At 38.3% G+C, this 14852-nt stretch overlaps 1 protein-coding gene across 1 annotated transcript in view; it reads left to right on the forward strand.

Moving 5' to 3' along the window:
- Positions 1 to 14517, forward strand: part of LOC106879590 (cysteine desulfurase) — a 19268-nt gene extending 4751 nt beyond the window's left edge. Inside the window, exons 3-13 of the mRNA XM_089351894.1 lie at positions 2083 to 2199; positions 4232 to 4369; positions 6592 to 6690; positions 7536 to 7629; positions 8107 to 8241; positions 9552 to 9709; positions 11371 to 11476; positions 11905 to 11986; positions 12455 to 12538; positions 13606 to 13695; positions 13865 to 14517. Of these exons, the coding sequence (XP_089208020.1) occupies positions 2083 to 2199; positions 4232 to 4369; positions 6592 to 6690; positions 7536 to 7629; positions 8107 to 8241; positions 9552 to 9709; positions 11371 to 11476; positions 11905 to 11986; positions 12455 to 12538; positions 13606 to 13695; positions 13865 to 13928 (1167 nt within the window). The 3' untranslated portion in view covers positions 13929 to 14517. The remainder of the gene's footprint in view (positions 1 to 2082; positions 2200 to 4231; positions 4370 to 6591; positions 6691 to 7535; positions 7630 to 8106; positions 8242 to 9551; positions 9710 to 11370; positions 11477 to 11904; positions 11987 to 12454; positions 12539 to 13605; positions 13696 to 13864) is intronic.
- Positions 14518 to 14852: the final 335 nt, after the last annotated feature.

Consider the following 14852-nt stretch of genomic DNA (forward strand, 5'->3'; position numbering starts at 1 on the left):
AAGGGAAGACGGAGGAAGAAAATCGCCAACGAAATACACGCGGTTACATTTTGAAGTGAAAGCACATGGCTTAGTGGTTAGGGGATTCAGCACATGATTCTAAGGTTGTGAGTTCAATTCCCAGCAATGCTTTGTGTCCTTGAGCAAGACATGTTATTCCATGTTGCTCCAGTCCACGCAGCTGGCAAAAATGAGTAGCACCTGTATTTCAAAGAGCCAGCTTTGTCATATGCTGTGTCATGCTAAGTCTCCTTGAGAACTACATTAAAGGTACATGTGTCTGTGGATTGCTCAGCTACTTGCACGTTAATGATTGGATCAGCTGGAACCCTTGTCACCGTAATTGAAGGAGTGCCAGTATATATATATATATATAATCTTTTTAACGTCCACTTTTCCATGCTTGCATTGGTTGGATGTAGTTTATGAGGCTGATATTCTATGGCCAGATACCCTTCCTGTCTCCAATCCTCACCTATTTCCAAGCAAGGTATTATTTCCCCATAACTAGACATGTTCTTGCAGAATATTAGAAATGAGTGACCCTATTTCTAAGAGGGATAACTATTTTACAACTATCCTGTAATTTCAAGACAAGAGGACACAGGCTCACACACACACTCACACACACACACATAAATGATGGACTTTTTTCAGTTTTTTTCTACCATTTCCGCTCACAAGGTTTTTGTTGACCTGGGGGCTACAGTAGTAGAAGACACCCAGGTGTCTATGCAGAGGGACTGGACCGAGAACCATATGGTTGGGAATGAAACTTACTACACAGTCATACCTGCCCCTATGTGTATAAATATATATATATATATATATATATATATATATATATATATATATATATATATGTGTGTGTATGTATGTATATGCATGTATTTATATATTATTTATGTTATGTATATACAGATATCAGATTGGAGCCTGGTGTAGCCATCTGGTTCACCAGTCCTCAGTCAAATCGTCCAACCCATGCTAGCATGGAAAGTGGATGTTAAAACGATGATAATGATGATGATATATCTATCATTATTGTTTTAACCTCTACTTTTTCCATGCTTGCTTGGGACAAAGCTTTTTACAACTGGATACCCTTCTCCCCCCCCCCCCCCCCCATCAGTTTTCAAGTGAGCAAAGTAATATGCCGGCCTGTTGAGCTACAAACAGCCTGGACATGCTAATGTGGAAAACTGGAAATGAGCAACTCACTGAAAAGGACCTTTTCTTTATGATTGTTAAGATGTCAAAGAGCCAAAACTGCAAGCCTATGACATTTTTAGTGAAGTTATCATTTACAAAGCAACAAGCAAAACGTCCATATAGACAAGAGGGAAATTGCTCACCTAAGCACATGTACACATACATATATTGTTGGCACTCCGTCGCTTACGACATCGAGGGTTCCAGTTGATCAACAGAACAGCCTGCTCATGAAATTAACGTGCAAGTGGCTGAGCACTCCACAGACACGTGTACCCTTAACGTAGTTCTCGGGGATATTCAGTGTGACACAGTGTGACAAGGCTGACCCTTTGAAATACAGGTACAACAGAAACAAGAAGAAAGAGTGAGAGAAAGTTGTGGTGAAAGAGTACAGCAGGGTTCACCACCATCCCCTGCCAGAGCCTCGTGGAGCTTTAGGTGTTTTCGCTCAATAAACACTCACAACGCCCGGTCTGGGAATCGAAACCGTGATCCTATGACAAGCGAGTCCGCTGCCCTAACCGCTGGGCCATTGCGCCTCCACTACATGTACATATAATATACATGCATACACACACACTTCAATCTTGTTTTCTTCAACAGCACAAACATGCAATCACTGCATCAAGAGTACAGTGAGTCTTATGACTACAGCTTCCTCCTCACCAAGTCATTGCCATTTTCTGGTAGGGTTTGTAGGTGTCATAGACACAGCTTTTGTTCCTTGGACTAACTGTAAAAAGCAAGGTGAAATAGAAATTATCTGAATGTATAGATTTGGGAGTTAATATACATTTGTTCTGTGAAAGTCGCTGACTTTGATCCCAAATTTCTTCCCTTAATCTATTTTTGTTGTTTTTAATGCAGGACCCCAGAGTCATAGATACCATGCTTCCCTACATGATCAGCTTTTATGGAAACCCTCATTCTCGGACACATGCCTATGGATGGGAAAGTGAAGCTGCTGTAGAAAATTCCAGAAAGGTATGAATCTAATTTTATACATTTTGCGTACCATTCCCTCATTGTACACTGAACTCCGCTTGCAAAGACCTGTTGAGGTAAGTGAAATCAAAATCGAACTAAATTTGACGACTGGCACTCATGCCAACGTCTCTTTCACTGAACACTAAACTCGGCTTGCGAAGACCTGTTGTGACAAGTGAAAGCGAAATCATGATGGCACCTATACCAGTGGAGGACTGATCGTTGCCAGAGTAGCTGTCTAGCTTCCATGCCGGTGGCACATAAATAGCACCATTTGAGCGTGATCGTTACCAACGTCGCCTTCCTGGTACTTGTGCTGGTGGCACATGAAAAGACATTCAAGCGAGATCGTTCCAGTGCCGCTGGACTGGCTCCTGTGCATGTGGCATGTAAAATACACCATTTTGAGCGTGGCCGTTGCCAGTACCGCCCGACTGGCCTTCATGCCGGTGGCACGTAAAAGCACCCACTACATTCTCAGAGTGGTTGGCATTAGGAAGGGCATCCAGCTGTAGAAACTCTGCCAAATCAGATTGGAGCCTGGTGTAGCCATCTCGTTCACCAGTCCTCAGTCTAATCGTCCAACCCATGCTAGCATGGAAAGCGGACGTTAAACGATGATGATGATTTTTTATTTTCATGATATTGAGGGTGAGGGTCTTGAGTTATAGTTGTAGTTCAGCCCCTGGTTGGTCATGGGCCAGAACATTTCGGCTCTGAGCAACCCACATTTTATTCAAACATATCATATGCAGAATTATATTATCTAATGTAGGCGCAGGAGTGGCTGTGTGGTAAGTAGCTTGCTTACCAGCCACATAGTTCCGGGTTCAGTCCCACTGCGTGGCACCTTGGGCAAGTGTCTTCTATAGCTTCGGGCTGACCAAAGACTTGTGAGTGGATTTGGTAGATGGAAACTGAAAAAAGCCCGTCGTATATATATATATGTATGTGTATGTATATATGTTTGTGCGTCTGTGTTTGGCCCCCAACATCGCTTGACAACCGATGCTGGTGTGTTTACGTCCCGGTAACTCATTTGACATTTTAAATAAACTAACATGAAATTTTGATGGAAGGTTTTAATTTAGATCACTTTAAAACAGGAAAGTTTGTATACTAGAACCAGACCAGGAGTGGTGGTCACAGCCAGGTTGATGTCAAAAGGGTTAAAGAACAGATATATATATATATATATATATATATATATATATATATATATATAAAATTATAATTAAGGGTAAGATACCCTTAATTATAATTTTAATAATAATTACCTGTGAGGTTTTTATTCCCATGCTAGCCACCTGATATGATCTTAAAAAACGATCTTATCCTCATTTATATATATATATATATAAAACCATTGTTGTTTTAATGTCCACTTCTTCATGCTTGCATAGGTCAAATGAATTTTGTGGAGGTATATTTTTCATGGCAGGATGTCCTTTGTATTGCTAACCCTAACTTGTCATCAAGCAAAGTGCTATTTCCCTCATGGCCAGACATGTTTTTGCATAAGACTGGGAATATATAGGTACCATCATTGTTTTAATATCCACTTTTTCATGATTGTGTGAGTTGAGTGGAATTTATTGAGGCCCTTCTTGTTGCCAACTCGTACCCGTTTCCAAGCAAGGTAATATTTCCCCAAGGTTAAACAAGTTTCTGCAGAATATTGGAAATATTTGCAACATTACATGATGTCAAGACAAGGAAACACAAACATATACACACTCACACATGCATGCATACATACATGCATACACACATACACACACACACACACACACATACACACACATACATACAAACAAACAAACAAACAAGATACTTGCCTCTGGTACTATGCTGTGGGACTGAACTGAACACATAACTATATGGTTGGGATGCAAATTTCTTAAGCACACTACCATGTTTCAACCTATGGCATTATGTCATTTATGTTACAAATAGATAGTTGCTGTCCATGTCCTACAAATGTATTGTGACATCAGTTTCATAAAATGTTTATCTGTTTTTCTTTCAGCAAGTTGCTTCCCTCATTGGAGCTCATCCCAAAGAGATTATCTTCACAAGTGGTGCTACAGAGTCAAACAATGTTGCAGTGAAAGGGGTTGCACGGTTTTATAAGTCCAGAAAGAAGCATATCCTCACCACACAAACTGTATGTCATGTGACTCTATCTAATTTGTACATTAGTCCATTTTTGTGCATGTTAACCCCATTGTTACCATATTTCTATTAGCATACATTACCTTTGTGAAGGCACATGGCTTAGTGGTTAGAGCATTGGGATCACAATCGTGAGGTAGTGAGTTCGATTCCTGGACCGGGCTGTGTGTTGTGTTCTTGAGTAAGACACTTTATTTCATGTTGCTCCAATTCATTCAGCTGTAGAAATAAGTTGCAACATCACTGATGCCAAGCTATATTGGCCTTTGCCTTTCTCTTGGATAACATTGGTTGCACGGAAAGGGGAAGGCTGGTATTCAAGGGTGGCTGTTTGTCTTCCATAAACAACTGTGCCTGGACTTGTGCCTCAGAGGGGAACATTCTAGGTGTAACCCAATGTTTATTTATGGCCAAAGGAGGTCTTTGCTTGCTTACATTATCTTTATTTCAATTAATTTATGAGATAATGAAGAATTATGTAAAATAACTTTGGTATTATTAAGCTGATGCTTGAAATATAACTCAACCCAAAAGTTTTGATGGAAAGTTTCAATTGAAATCATCTTGTGAGTGAATTTGTGTGAAAGCTGCACGTCGTGTGTGCATGTGTGTGTTTGTCTTCACCTACCACCACTTGACTAATGTCTGTTTATGCCGCCATAACTTGGCACTTCAACAAAAAAGGTTGATCGAATAAGTACCAGACCCTTAAAACCCTCACTGGGGTCAATTTGTTTGACTAAACTCTTCAAGGTGGTGCTCCAGCATGGCCACACTCCACTGACTAAAACAAGTAAAAGATGAAAGGCATTTCACTGGCTCCGCTTCTCCACAATTTAAAGCCTGACTTTGATAATATGTTGGAGCAAATGCATCACTTTCCTTCATACAGAGACACCCTTGTCATGATACTGACCTGCATAAAGCCTAAGTGCTTGACCAGTCTGTTACACCCTTGCCACACATCCACTTCCTTGGTGGCTGGATTCCTTGCCATTGCATCTTCTACTCTGTTGCTTGCTCACTTTAAGTTAACATTCTCTCTGTTTTTTTTCTTTTTGACTTTCTGTGATCAGACCCTTAACCCTTTAGTATTCAGATTACTCTGTTAAATGTAATACTTTTTCACTCAAATTGTTTTGAATTAATCATGCATTATCTTATAGCTTTGAGGTTTCAATGATTTGATTGTTTATTTTTAGAATGTCAATGTAGGTTAGGTGTGAGAGGCTAGATCTCACCAGTTTGAATATAAAACATGTAGAATATCTGGGCCAGATATGGCCGGTTTAAACACTAAAGGGTTAAAACATTCCAATCTTTCCTAAGTTTCAACTCTTCACCTTCAAAAGGGGACAGAGATCTATGTCCCCCTCTCATACTAAGAGTTCCCTTCCCCATACTTACATACTGCATAGTCTGCTGACAATTGACTCACTACTTCATAGCTACACCCAATCTGGAAGTGTGTTCCCTCTTCTGATATCATACTTGTCTCTTCGTCTCCCAACACACTTCTCTCAAACTCCATGTTCATGTACACAAAACCAACCAGCCATTTTTATAATGGAACTAGTGGGATCTATGGAAATTCCACAGAACAAGCAAGATTAAGAGAATCTATTTAAGAAAGAAAGGATGATTTTTATTTTTATTTTGCTAAGTTATTTCACTTCCAGTCACAATTGTATGATATATAATTATATGATTTAAAAATAAAATATCATATAATTTTAAAATATTCCTCTGCTAAGCACTTTATATTTCTCTCCACCCTTTTCAATAAACTTTTTAACCTTGTAATTCTTCTTTTCATGTCTTTAACATTTCTCTTTTTTTCTTCACCTTTCCCTCCCCACCCTACAACCCATCATTAACACTTCTCTCACCCACTTTTCTCTCACTATTGTTTTCTCTTGTTCTTCACCTCTCCCTTCAACTAATCACGTGATGCATTTGACCTTAGTGTATTATTATACTCTTCTCTTTCTTCTCTACTCACATTTCTCCCCTCTTTCTCTCTCACTTTTACTCCACCTCTTACTCCCTCTACCTTCACCTCTCTAACTAACTAAAGTACAATGATCAAACGAACAAGCAGATTATTATATAGATGTTAGACAAGGACAAATAATGATGATGATGTTATTCTTATTGTTGCTTAATAATTTATTCTACTCCTTCATCAATCTCTGCTAATGTTTTCTGTTTCAGGAACACAAATGTGTCTTGGACTCATGCCGTGTATTGGAGATGGAAGGTTTCGATGTCACCTATCTGCCTGTTCAGTCATCTGGCATTATTGACTTGGAAGTGAGTACAGTGGCCTGCTAGCATGTTAAGTTCAATATCTTAACTCTGGTTTGCTTATCGAAGCTAACATAAGTGTAATGGTATATAATAGTCTATCCCAGTTTCTGCATGTAGTTGCCGCAACTAATGAGAACCTTTGCCTCAATGTCCTTTGTCATAAGGTTGTGCACAATTCTTCTTGTACCATTGCATAATTCTAGTTGAGACAAATTACACAATAGCGTAGTAGGAGTCCCTTTTTGTCAGTTGAAGACAATGAGCAGCTATTCCTGGTGGTTCTAGTGAGTTCAAAAATTCATTGAGGGTAGTTAACAATATTCTGATCATCAACAACACTGTCACTTGAGTTATAATTGAATACTTCTACTGGAAGCTTATTCAATGGTATATTATTAATGCTATGTACAGCAACATTTTTGGAGTCAGAATAGGTCACTCACAAATCCAATCTGTATTGTAATTATGAAGAAAATTAGGAAAGATTTCATCCATCAAATCATCAATGAAATCAGTTGAATTACATATTGGATTGAGTGTGAGAAATTAGAAATAACATAATAGCTTCCCTTGAAACAGGTACTTTCATTCTGCCAGAGAAAGAAAGAGACAGAATTTCGATTTTAAATATATATATCATCGTCGTTTAACGTCTGCTTTCCATGCAAGCATGGAAAAGCAGATGTTAAAACAATGGTGAGGGCAGTTTGCAAGAGATTTAACTGTTGTTTCTGCCAGGTTGTGTGACCGAGTAACAATTCCTTTGTAGATTTGTAGAATAGGATGTGAAAATGATAGTGACAATAGCTATGTTGATGATGATAATTGAAATATGGTTTCTTTGGCAGTTATTTGAGAAATCTCTACGTCCTGACACATCACTGGTTTCCATTATGACTGTCAACAACGAGATAGGGGTGGTGCAACCCATCAAGGAAATAGGTATGTTGGTCTGCTCTTTATATCTCCTCCGCTCTCTCATATAAAGCCTGTTTCGCTGCTATTTTTCTTCTCTCCATCTCTCACTTACATATATAAAGTCTGTTTTTTCTGTTACTTTTTCTCTCTCTATCCCTCTCTTACTTGTATAAAGCCTGTTTTTCTGTTATCTCTATCTCTCATATAATTTTATAGTAAAATAGTGTTGACCTATCTTTGAGAACTTCTCTATTCTCATTTCTGTGTTGCTGTTCTTGTTATTGCTTTACCATTTCTGTTCCCTGATACCATCACCATTACATATCTTTCCACCACCACCACCACTTTGTATCTCTCTAATTTCTGTTCCCCATCACCAACATCTCTCTACCATCTCTACTCTCCACCCACCACTACCACCACCATATCTCTCTATTCTTTCTGCTCTCTATCTCCATTCCCATCAAAACTAACCATTCCCACCTTTCTGCCATCCAACAGGTCGGCTGTGCCGTCAAAAGAAGATCTTTTTCCACACTGATGCAGCCCAAGCTGTAGGTAAAATACCTGTAGATGTCAATGATTTGAATATTGACCTTCTGTCACTTAGTGGTCACAAGATTTATGGACCAAAAGGTGAGTGATATCAAACCCCTCTCTTTCAGTATCTTTCAGCTTCCATTCCTCTCTTTAAGTCTCCCTATTTCTCTATTCCTGTCTTTCTATTATTCAATACTCTCACTCTTAGAGATGAAATTTCAGGTGTGGAAGTAAGGCCTGGAATCTAAAGGCTTTAGAGTTAATTTAGCAAAAACCAAAGTCCTAGTAAGAAAACAGACAAGTCAAAGGTCCCTTCTGAGTGATAGCCCTGCTCAAAATGTAAGAAGGGTGGTGGTAGAAATTCCATACATTGTACCCTGTGCAAGCTTTGGACACATAAGAGATGTAGCATTATCAAAGGAAGGTTAACAGAGAATATAATCTTTGTGTGTGACAAATGTGCAGATATGATAAGCACTAAAAATACACGATAGACTCCCTCAAATGGTTGGGTGGTGGGGATCATTAGGAGTAGTAGATAGCTTGTTACCATAGAAGTTAGCAGTGGTGGAGGGAGTTCTGAAAGTGTAGTTGCTAGAATAAGAATAGGCTAGGCAAAGTTCAGAGAGCTTCTACTTTTGTCGTAATTAAGGGCTTCTCCCTCTGAGTGAAAGGCAGATTGTATGATGCCTGTGTATGTACAACTATGTTACATGGCAGTGAAACATGGGCTTTGACTACAGAGGACTTGCAAAGGCTTGAAAGAAATGAAGCTAGCATGCTCCGTTGGATGGATAATATTAGTGTGCATGTGCAACAGAGTGTAAATGATTTTTAAGAGGGAAACTGGGTATAAGAGGCATCAGATGTTATGTGCAAGAGAGAAGATTGTGCTGGTTTGGTCATGTGATGTGTATGGATGAGGACAGCTGCATAAAGAAGTGCTGAGCTTTAATTGTGGAGGGTAACTGTGGAAGGGGTAGACCCAGGACCTCACTAAGGAAATGACAAAGGACTGGGAGATGTGGTGATTTGCTGTACTTGATAAGATGTGCCAAGCTAAGTAAAATCACTGTCTTCCACACAAACATTACTTGATGTAGTACTAGATAAGTCATCAAAGACAAGATGTTTGATAGGAATACTTTTAGTCATTGTTCTGCTCATTCAAGGTTGACATGGAGCTAATGCACAAAACCTTTAGTGTTGGTTCCATCCACAATCATGACATATCCACACTACCATCACTTACCTCTACACAAGCAACCATTCATCATTGTCACACATCCATGTCACTTCTGTTCCAACTATTGTTACCTTCTACCATCATGTGTCCATATCTCTTCTCCAGCTAACTTCCCCTTATGTTACATGTCTGTAAACTGTATCAGTATTTCTTGATTCAGGTATCGGTGCTCTGTATGTGAGGCGGCGTCCCAGAGTAAGAATTGATCCACCCCAAAGTGGTGGTGGTCAGGAGAGAGGAATTCGAAGTGGTACAGTACCAACACCATTGGTCGTTGGTTTGGGAAGAGCTTGTCAGATTGCTGAAGAAGAACACGAGGTTGGTTTACATTACTATTTTCTCTCAGTTTTTCAAATACTCTGTGTTATTAAGAAAAATGTACTCATTTTTTTTTTCTACCAAACTTTTTGAATTTTTGCAGAATTGGTAAAGTGATGGCTGAAATGCTTTGCATTACATTCCTTAGCATTTTTGATTTCAAATACCACCAAGATTGACTTTGCCTTTCATACTTTCAGGGATCAGTAAAATAAGTAGCAGTCAAATACTGGTAAAAGAGGAAACATTTCTAATGAATTGTTTCATTATTATCAAGAAGTTCACTTCCCCATCATATGGTTTTAGTTTTAGTCATGGCTGGCAACTTGGGTGAGTGTCATTCACTATGCCCCGGGACAAACAAAGCCTTGTGAATAAATTTGGTAGACGGAAACTGAAACACTTGTCATATGTGTGTATATATATACACACATATATATGTGTCTTGTCATATGTGTGTATATATATATATATATATATATATATATATATATATATATATATATATATATATATGGCGTTAGGAAGGGCATTGGCGTTAGGAAGAGCATCCAGCTGTAGAAACTCTGCCAAATCAGACTGGAGCCTGGTGTTGCCATCCGGTTTCACCAGTCCTCAGTCAAATCGTCCAACCCATGCTAGCATGGAAAGCGGACGTTAAACGATGATGATGATGATGATGATATATATATATATATATCTTGTAAGTTTTTCTGTCATTAGACTGTGGCCATGCTTAGGCACCACTTTGAAGTATTTTAGTTGGGTGAATCAACCCTAGTACTTACATTTTTGAAGCCTGGTACTTATTCTATCGGTATCTTTTGCTGAACTGCTAAGTTACAGAGATGTAAACACACCCACACCAGTTGTCAAATGGTGGTGGGCACAAATACAGACACACAGATATATATTATCATCATCATTTTTATATATATATACACACACACACACACACACTATGTGCTTCTATCAGTTTCCATCTACCAAATCCACTCACAAGGCTGCTAGGATGCAAGTCAAGGTTCTGTCAACTCTGGCCAGGTCACCTGGATGAAGGTGTCTCCTGTTGAAAGACCTGAAAGACTCCATAGCTCCAGCTTACATCATTGATGATGTGTCCTAGCTCATCCAGGAGATATATCTTGCACATGTAGTAATGATAATTAAGTGCAGGTTACTTAATCACTCCACAAAAGTTTGGTTTCTTATGGATTATATTTAAGTCCATTGTCTCTAATATCAGATTGATGAATGACAAATCTTCTCTGTAGAGGATGGTAGTTTATTTCAGATAAGTTTCTTCCAGAAGTCCTGATACCTACCTCCAACAGCTAGGTGGACTGAGGCAACATAGAAAGAAGCCTCCTTCACAGGGATATATCATCATTGTTGTTTAACATCCGCTTTCCATGCTAGCATGGGTTGGACAGTTTGACTGAAGTCTGGCAAGCCAGTGGGCTGCACCAGGCTCCAATCTGATCTGGCAATGTTTCTACAGCTAGGTGCCCTTCCTAATGCCAACCACTCCGAGAGTGTAGTGGGTGCTTTTTATGTGCCTTTGCAGATTTCATTACTTTATCCACAAAAAGGTGTACCAATCAGTATCTTTTTGCTTAAAAACTACTCTGTTTTTAATAGATTTCCACATTTGTTTTCAGTATGACTACAAGAGAATTTCCATGCTGTCCAAGAGGCTGATAGAAAAGATCACAGCAGAAACAAGTCATGTAATTAGGAATGGTGACCCAGAATCATCTTATCCTGGTATGTTTATCATATATTCTTACCTTTTCCTTCTCCATCATATATGAACAGTGACAGCAAGATCAGATATATTTAAATGGAAGACAAAATCAGAAGACCAACTAAAGACTAGACCAGATGTTTATTTCAGTGAAAGACCAAATATATTTCAATGAAAGACATATCAATAATAGATATTACACTGTGTAACATGACTTTTGTCCTTAGGTTGCAACTGTTAATTTTCTATTTATTTATATATATATATATATATATATATATATATAACTACACCAGACATATATACATTATCATCATTTAATGTCCGTTGTCCATGCTGACATGGGTTGGATGGTTTAACCAGGGCTGATTAGCTGAGGGACTGCACCAGACCCCATTTTGATATATATACACACATATACATATGCATACATTCTTTTTAATTGTAGGTTGTGTGAACTTATCATTTGCCTTTGTTGAAGGAGAAAGTTTGTTGATGGCCCTTAAAGATATTGCTTTATCCTCTGGCAGGTAAGTTCATTAACTGCTTCCTAACATTAATAATTCCTCTCCAGGAAGTCAAATTGTGTATGTGATATGTTTATGCATGTGATATGATTAATTCAGGAGCTAGCCATTCTCTGTTTCCTCATAAAATCGTTCTTACATACCACTTGGTTTAATGATACCAGATGACTTTGTACATGAATGAAAATTTTGAAAGTGTTTAGAGCAGAAGTTGCTCATATACGTTTTCTTACTGATATTAGACAGGCACAGGTGTGGCTATGTGCTAAGAAGCTTGCTTCCCACTTCTGTGTTCAGCACCTTCTCATAAACTGACATTCTTACAGTGAATATTATGAGCAGTATGAATTGGCAAGGAACGGGCAGGTTTGAGTTGGATAGTGTATGTGTGTGCATGTGGTTTAGTTGTTGCAACAGCTCAAGCTGTAATTACTGGTAAATGAAATGAAATATTCTTTAATCTATTTCTAGTGCCTGTACATCAGCTTCTCTTGAACCTTCTTATGTACTACGTGCTATTGGATCAGAAGAAGACTTAGCTCATTCATCCATACGGTAAGATGAAATTTAGTCATTGTTACCCCTCTCTCCCTCTTCATCTCTTTTTGTACAGTAATATCTTGACCATCGCAGGTGTTATGTTTCAAAACCTTCCACAGAAATAATTAAAATCTAAAAAAATATAAATATCTATCAGCCGCAAATACCCACGTTATACTGAGGAGTCTGCGATTTAAATTTACATATATTAGCCAGAAAACTCTGTGATGTACTGAGTGCATGATAGGTGAACTGCAATATGGCAAGGGATTACTGTACCTTACTAAGCATATATGTAACTCTGAGCAAGTCATTGTGATAGCATTGACATTTCACCACTAGCATGACAAGCAACATTATTTGTTCTCTAATTTTGAGAGCTGAGTCACTGGAGAAGAGTTCCAACTAGACGAAATCGTCAAGCTTGTTACAAACTCACTTTGCTGACAGTGCTTTGCAGAGCTCTCACAAGCTATTCCTCTACCTCCAGTTCTTTTAGTGACAATCAACTGTGGAATATTGTACATTGTTAGAGGGCTTTTCTTTAACTCAATAAATGCTTAATATAATGGTTTGTTCTTGGCCAGGACCATGTAGTTGCCTAACTAAGAAGAGGAATCAGTGATTCTACATCTTGGCGAGATAAGGGACTATTATAGGTTGCAAAATGTACAACCCATGGAGCAGTTGAAAGTAGTAACTGTAAACAAGAACTGGCTCAGAGTAGAAGGAGCTTTTTACTTCTTTCATATGGGGCAACTTCTCCAATGCCAGTTTCAATATAAAATACATCCAGTACACTCTATAAACCTGCTCAACACAACAAAGTTGTCTGTTTTTTTTCTGTTGCTCTGTGTGTGTGTGTATGCAAGATATGGAAGATTGTGATGAGTGGTAATCCATCTAACCATGCCAGCATGCAAAAATAGATGTAAAAATGATGATAGAAAGAAGTGGTCATTGTATATGACTCAAGCATGGCTAATTAGTTAAGAAATTTGCTTTGCAATCATAACTCTGGTCTGTAATTTTTGATGTTGATGTGGTCACTACAGTTTTGGGGTTTTTTTTCCTGCTTTTAGATTTGGCATTGGTCGTTTCACAACAGAAGCGGAGATAGACTTTACTGCAGAGAAATGTAACAAGTTTGTGAAGGACCTGAGGGAAATGAGGTGAGTGGTTTGCAGATTTCTCCAAATTATTTTTATAGAAGGGATGGGTGGGTACTTTCGACCTAATTCCATTGCCATGATGGGATTATAATGGGGTAGTTTGTGGAGCAGATAAATGTTGTTTGTCGGTCACTAAAAGAACTAAATATCTCTTATTCTATCATTTCAGCCCTCTCTGGGAAATGGTACAGGAAGGAATTGATTTGAAATCTATCAAGTGGACCCAACATTGAGTGATATTGTGGTAATATTCAACTGTACCCATCAACTGTTACTTCCAGGCCTGTCTCTGCAAAGTCGATGTGTCTGGCCCCTAATATTTGCAAGAAACATACAAGTCTTACCTCTAATTGACAATATACACTCCTATGTGGCATTATTACATAATATATAATAATAATATTAATAATAATAATAATAATCTATTTCTAAAGATATTTTGAGCTTATTATTTTTATTATGAATGTTGGACAAAATGTCTAAGAGTATTGTTGTATTTATTCCAGCTTCATATCCTGAGTTCGAAGAATTTAGGGTTTTATTGCTATGAAAGAAATATAGCTGGTACTGTGTGATGCCATTCAATTCTCTGCATATTTATGACAAAGTTTCAATCTTCTGTCAAAGTATGTTTTTTTTTTTCCGTGTGTCTTTCAGATCTTTTTCTCCAATTTATACATTCTACAAAGTGTAACGTGTAAATGATCAAAATTAGTTGTAAGTTTTGTGCTGATCACTTACCAAAGTTGCCATATAATCATGGGTAAAGATAATTTGTAATTTTCTAAAAAGTTGTATTAAATAAATTTGTTTGGAAATAAACTTAGGAAAACATTTTTTTTTGTTTTAATAAATTAATGTTGCACAATGACACAGGTGTGGCTGTGTGGTAAAAAGTTAGCTTCCCAACCTTATGTTTCTGGGTTCAGTCACACTACATGGCACCTTGGGCAAGTGTCTTCTACTATAGCCCCAGACCAACCAAAACCTTGCGAGTGGATTTGGTAGAGGGAAACTGAAAGAAGCCTGTCATCATCATCATCATTTAACATCTGTTGTCCATGTTAGCATGGGTTGGATGGTGTGACCAGAGCTAGCAAGCTCTTGGGGCTGCACCAGACCCTAGTCTGATTTGGCATGGTTTCTACAGCTGGATG

Source organism: Octopus bimaculoides, chromosome 5, assembly GCF_046866305.1.
Source record: "Octopus bimaculoides isolate indiv1 chromosome 5, ASM4686630v1, whole genome shotgun sequence".
Lineage (NCBI taxonomy): Eukaryota > Metazoa > Mollusca > Cephalopoda > Octopoda > Octopodidae > Octopus > Octopus bimaculoides.